Genomic DNA, 6,228 nt, shown 5'->3' with positions numbered 1-6,228 from the left:
TTGGAGCAAGTGTTACGGTGTGTTAGAACTGTTCAAAGGGAACGAATTTTTGTGGAATGCAATAGAACAGTATTCTGGAAATCAGCTGTAACAAGCCTCGTTTAAATAGTCCCACGCCAGTATATTACAAAGTGGCATTCAAATTGTACAAGCCTTGTCTAAATCCTCCTTCAAAGTATATTCATAATATTTTTACACTCTTTATATCTCAACAGTGTGGTCACTCTAGCCAAGGGACATTTGGCTGCTGGAGATTCCCGAGGTTTCCATACCAAATGACAAACTGAAGTGTATAAATCTGACGTAACTGATCTCTTGTTAATACTAATTCTACATTGCTACTAAAACAGGTCCTTTTAATGAAACAAAGAATGTTTTTCAAATTGTTAATAATAATATTGAGGATACTTATTTATGCCATAAAAATATCTCTTGGATAATGAAAATACCTTACTGGGTAATTTGAAAATGCATAGTTAAAATAGTACTTGGTAGTACAAATACTAGGTAAAAAATAGGGTACTTGTTTATATAACGTTTAACATCTGAATACTTATCATTTTGTACTTTACTAACAGCTAATATATATATATATATATATATAATATCATAGAAAGTATCATACCAAGTATTTTAATATAACATATACTTTGTAAAAAAAATATTCTCTAATACTATAAAATTTTATTTAGGTTTCATTCAATTTTTATTAATTTTTTTGTTTCCAATAACATAATGCTAATGTAGTTTATCCTTTCGTTTTTGACAATCTGATGAGGATTGGATGTGCCATAGTTGTAAGGAACTGAAGAGGGTCTATTGTCAATTGAGTTGGAGTCTCCGGAACTGGCGTCAGCTCGAATTGAGAGATAATTGTGGCAATCACACATTTGGCTTGCATTTTTCCAAAACGTTGCCCTAAAATCACAATACAATTGTAAATATAGAAGAGACAATTAATATATAAAATGAATAACTCTGAAAATTAACTCAGAACGCTTTTAAAACTTTGGTTTGAAGGAATCCAGTTGGATGCAACCAAAATACTAAATATTTTGAACAAAGAATTATTGTACTATTGAAATTTTATTCAATTACAATTTTTAGTATTTTCTATTTGGTTTGTGGTAGAACATACTTTATTAACAACTTTATTTGTAAGAATGTTCTGTGTATGATTTTCTTCCTCTCTTTAAAAAAATGTGAGTGATAAGTTCATAGAAATTTTCCTTTAGATATTTTGTATACTTCCTTCAGTATCCTTAGCCACAGAAATGCACAAAATAATGCTACTTTCCGCTTAAATTTCTTATTACTAGAAATGGTTATGCTAATTTTGTAAGTGTAGTAAAATAATTATTTCAAAAGTATTTTACCGAGGCAAACCATCGGGCCATCTCCGAAAGGAATAGAAGTTGTGCCAAGATGATTACGAAGATTTTCAGGACTAAAACGTTCTGGATCAAACCGGTAAGGGTCCGGATAGTAGTCTGAATCGTGATGCAGTGCAACCAAGGGAATGACAACTCTTGTGCCTTTCTCGATCACCAGGCCATCTGACATCTGATATTGCTTGGTGCAGTTTCTGGTCAGTATAGGGAAAGGAGAATAGCGACGAAGTGCCTCTGTTAAATGAAGAAGAAAATACAAAATGAATCAAATATTCAAACATCCTCACAAAATATAATTAATTGTTAGTAAAACAAAATATGTATCATAATTAATTGTATTAAAAATAACATTAAAATACATGCTATAAGTAAATTTTGGCATTAAACATGACACAAAAAATAATCTTGTGCTTAACAATATTGAAGTTTAAATAAAAATGCCAAATTATTTGTAAGATTCCAGCAGGATTTATCTTGAAAGCACTATCAAAGATGTGATATTGACCCCTTTAACTATTAAGCCAATTATAATCCCAGGAGGGTTCGCTACTGGCTGATTTATACTTTTCAGTTGAAACCTAAACTGTGTACAGTGAAATCTGATGTGTTAAATCTGGGAAAGTCCATCACCATAAACCAGAAATAATATTGAAATATTGGGATAAAAGGGTTGATCTATTGGTCTTGTTCATCGTGGAGGGTGACTTTTGGATTGGGTGGTGTTTCTTTTAGTGTTAAAGGGCTGTTGCTAGCACAAACATGAGGGAATACCATCCCCTACCCAATTGACTGAAAGAGGAACAAAGCTAGTCTCCCCTTCTCTCAAAGTGACAATCCTTAGCATGAGACTAGGTTTCACATACTTTGAGACTCCTGGCACTGCTTCAGTGGGAACTTGTTCAATCTACAATCCCTCACACTGAGAGAAAATGTTTTGACCTTCTGTTTTCTCTGCAAGATTAATGGCGCTTCTCCATTCTAAAAGGCACCTGCTCTAAAACCATCTTCTGATGGATATTCATGCCAACATATTACCTGTACATCGGCATCTCCAGGCTTCTTTAGACTGGTATTGCCTGCTTATGTTGACTTCTTCACTTCTTCTAAAGCATTTTTTAAAAGTGTTATTTTTGGAGTACTTAATATTAAACCATTTAACTTATTTCTCACTTGTCATTTTCCATTCCAAGCTCTTGTTTTCTCCTTATTGCATTTTACCTCATTTTCCCTTGACTGTTATTATTTATGCACTATTACCTGTTTTTGTTGTCACATACTAAGATTTCTACCTACAGGTATAGTTCTTTATTATACAAAATAGTCATGTCAATCTGTTAAGTTGGTCTTTTGCCTTGTTCTTTTCGATTTCTAAGCTTACTTGTTATCATAGTATTATTTGTTGTTTTTTTTATTTTAGTTTATAAGGTTGTAATATAAGATTGATTAAATTGTTGGTTTATTATTTTACAGTTTAGCTAGTTTTGAATGTTGATTATAACATATTGTTACGGCTATTGTCACTTTTTTACATAGTATAAGCCTTTGTTCACAGTCATTGTTTTCGTTTACATGGTTACTATGTTCTTTATGGATTTGTTATATTGTTTTATCAGCACATTTGTTTTGTTATTACCTTTTTTATTACACTGTTTTTGACTTTAATTAATTTTACTTTTCTTGAAGATTGTGGTAAAGTTTGTTATTTAGTTCATAAATTACGGTTTTGTTCCTGCCTTCTTGCACATTTGATTTCAATTTAATGTATCTGTCCTACATAAATGGAAGTTGCTGTTAATGGTTACATGGCAGATATAGTGCTTACTGTATAGAATCTTGATAGTGGGCGATCCCTACCCTTAAACCTTACCCATCCTGATTACCAGTCAAATCGAAAGCAAGTGCAAAGATTCTTTATAGAGCTAAATGCAAAAGGAGGTTTCCTCAAGTTTTTTTATATCATTGAAAACCCCACTATAATAGATTAGTTCTTGAAATTTTCATTCAGAATTTAAACTGACTGATTTATTATTTGATTCTCTTTGTTGTCTTTTTCCATATGACTTACAATGTCTGGTTGATAAAACAATAAGTTTAAAAGAAGTGATTATGTGCTTTGAAGGATGACTTCTAGTCTTTGTGTCTGTAAAAGAGAGAATCCTCCTGCAGTTATTCCAGTTTGAATATTACTCTAAGGATTAAACATACAAGCTGATTCCATTTCATGATGGTTACCATGTTTTGAAAATACTGATAAAAATCTACACCTAAAATCAGCCAGTGAGAAAGGCATTGAAATACATCTCAATAAACTTGTAAGGTTTGTTAGAAAACCATATAAATAGGTACATGAGTAGTTTTGTATGAGTATTGTACCATAAATGACTTGCTCCACGTAGGACATTTCCTTTAATGCTTGGTAGGTAATAACTCCTTTCATGTCTGGAAAGAAACTTCATCCACTTCTTTCCGGACCTTTTCTTGTATGTCGGGATGCAAAGCCATTTCGTACAAAGCTGTTGAGGAAACTGTAGATGACGTTTCAAACCCGCCAGCAAATATGACAAATATTTGGCAAGCCATTTTCCTCAAATGTCATACCTAAAATAAATTAAAAAACAAATATAACAGTGTGGACAACAAAACAGATTCAAAAAAAAAGTGTTTACTCCTGATAGATGCAGACTATTCACAATAATCTTTGTAATAAAAAAATGTAGGTAACTGAAATTTCCAAAATGTGAAAAAGGTGTAGACAGTAGCACTGTACAACTTACACTGACTGACTGTTGACAGCCTCTTTTGTTAAAATTTATGCAGAAATTAAAGGCTAAAATCAAAACACCAACAGTGCAGAAAGGTCACCTATAAAAAATATAGTATGTCTGTAAACTGTATTAAAAGTTTTGAGTGTAGTGTGAGTTTTATTCTAATACAAATTATGGTTTTTGATTAAGCCTTTTGTAAAAACGTGGTAAGCAGTTTTGAGGCATATGACTCAAGTTAGAAGTATTATTTCTTAATTTAATGTTTTATTAGGTAGATTTTTTCCAATGCAATGGCATTTTTAAATGTGAATATTTACAAATGTTTTAAGGAAAAATTTCCCAAATTCATTTACAAGTTTGTATTGACCTCTTTGGGAGTTGAATCCGTGACCTCTCTGTTAAAGAGCCTTACTACAAGATTAAGGTGATGTCCAAACACATTTTAAACAATAGGCTAGCTAATTTTGCAAATAAATTTGATTTAGTTACCCTGATTAAACAATGTGGTGTGTTTAGGTACGCAATATAATCTCAGAACAACTTTTGGAGGAATACCTTATGTCTTCAGCCTGTCTACACTCCAGAGAGCTAACACTCCTAATAAAAATACAAAGAAAACTCATAACATCAAGATAAACCACTTCACTGTATCCTCACAAAGGGCTAAGAAGAGATCAAAATAGCCAGTAGTACCTCACCTTGCTAAAATGGCAGAAGAGCCACGTAATTAAGGAAGTCCAGGTCCCAGTTAAAAAAAAGTCAATGCACCCTCCTCCCCACAAAACATTTAGTTAAAGACCCCAAATATATTTCAGAGAAAAGCTCAAAAAACCAAAAGTGTTTGGAAACTTTTAGAGTACACAAAAGGCCATCCAGTGAAAGCCAGAATTCGTTATAGAAATGACACTGTATCTAGACTTTTTTCTATCAAATTTACTAGATTCCTCAACAAAAAAAAACTCAACAGAACACCAGATAACAACATGGAAACAAACAACAATACTAATGCAATATCTGAGAGGTCAAGTATTTTTTTTAAACATCGTCTAGCAAAAATCAAAGATTAAAAATAGCAAGAGCTAGCAACAAAATACGAATAAACAATAACCTCAATATTCTCCACCAAAACAATGACAGAGTAGCCAACAAAATTGATTGTGTAAGTGAACTTCTAGTCAGCACCAAACCAGAGGTACTTATGTTTACAGAACATGGCGGTTTTGATTACCACATGATTAAGCTACAGACTTCAGCAGAGTACATCACCAGTAGGTAGGGGTTACAATATATGCCAGTGAAAAACACCTCATTTCACTCTGAGGCCGTTGAAACTAGAGGCCGATTACCTAGGGGAATCTGAAAGAAGATCTTGAGATGATGTCAGAGATATTAAACAAAATACCAACATAAAAATACCCGGTGCTAATAATAGGGGACATTAACAATGATATTATAAAAAAAATGGACTTGACCAAAAACACCTGTCAGAAATTCTTCCGAGTCAAAATGGGACATTACTGTCTATTCCACCTACTAGAATTAACACCTACATCAAAAACCTGCATTGACTGTGTCTGTACTAATCTGGATCATGAATACTTAGATGTGACTATTATTAATACAGCAATATCAGACCACACTGTCCAAATTTGTATACTTAAAAAGTATTAATGAAAACACAAATATTCATCTCTTGGACTTCAGAAAGTAGAATACTCAGTTCGAGAAAACATCATGAAATATGGGAGTGTCTGCTAGATCTTACAAGTCTGGAGAAAACAGTTCTTGAAGACGCAGTCTTCTACCAATATGGTGCACATGAAATCCATTTGCAAGATTCTGACAAATGGTTTTTAAACATAACCTTCCCTGTCATCAAGTCAAAAAAAGGAAAGAAAATACAAAACATTACTACAGACAGAGAGACAGTTTCTTCAACTAAAAAAACATTATTTCATTGAAGCACTTGACAAATACAATCCTAACAGGCATGAGAACGAGGACAAGAATAACACAATGGCAACGAAGAGAAAGAGAAAGTCTATGATTTTGAGACTAAGAACTTTTAGATG

At 32.7% G+C, this 6,228-nt stretch overlaps 1 protein-coding gene across 1 annotated transcript; it reads right to left on the bottom strand.

Moving 5' to 3' along the window:
• Nucleotides 1–669: 669 nt before the first annotated feature.
• On the bottom strand, nucleotides 670–3,972 carry LOC124375025 (cytochrome P450 6j1-like). The gene is made up of 3 exons (XM_046833154.1): nucleotides 3,765–3,972; nucleotides 1,377–1,625; nucleotides 670–918 (listed from the first exon to the last, which is right to left on the bottom strand). The coding sequence occupies exons 1-3, from the start codon at nucleotides 3,826–3,828 to the stop codon at nucleotides 749–751; spliced, it is 483 nt and encodes a 160-aa protein (XP_046689110.1). The 5' UTR covers nucleotides 3,829–3,972; the 3' UTR covers nucleotides 670–748.
• Nucleotides 3,973–6,228: the final 2,256 nt, after the last annotated feature.

Source organism: Homalodisca vitripennis, unplaced genomic scaffold (genome assembly GCF_021130785.1).
Source record: "Homalodisca vitripennis isolate AUS2020 unplaced genomic scaffold, UT_GWSS_2.1 ScUCBcl_12563;HRSCAF=22333, whole genome shotgun sequence".
Lineage (NCBI taxonomy): Eukaryota > Metazoa > Arthropoda > Insecta > Hemiptera > Cicadellidae > Homalodisca > Homalodisca vitripennis.
This window is presented reverse-complemented; position numbering and strand designations above follow the sequence as displayed.

Bases quoted from the DNA above. Each gene is read 5' to 3' on its own strand.
- LOC124375025 (XM_046833154.1), bottom strand. From the start codon at position 3,828: ATGAAAGGAGTTATTACCTACCAAGCATTAAAGGAAATGTCCTACGTG. The intron at 1,626-3,764 runs GTACAATACTCA...TTCATTTAACAG, and splicing joins CGTGGAGCAAGTCATTTATG to AGGCACTTCGTCGCTATTCT. The intron at 919-1,376 runs GTAAAATACTTT...TTGTGATTTTAG, and splicing joins TGGCCCGATGGTTTGCCTCG to GGCAACGTTTTGGAAAAATG.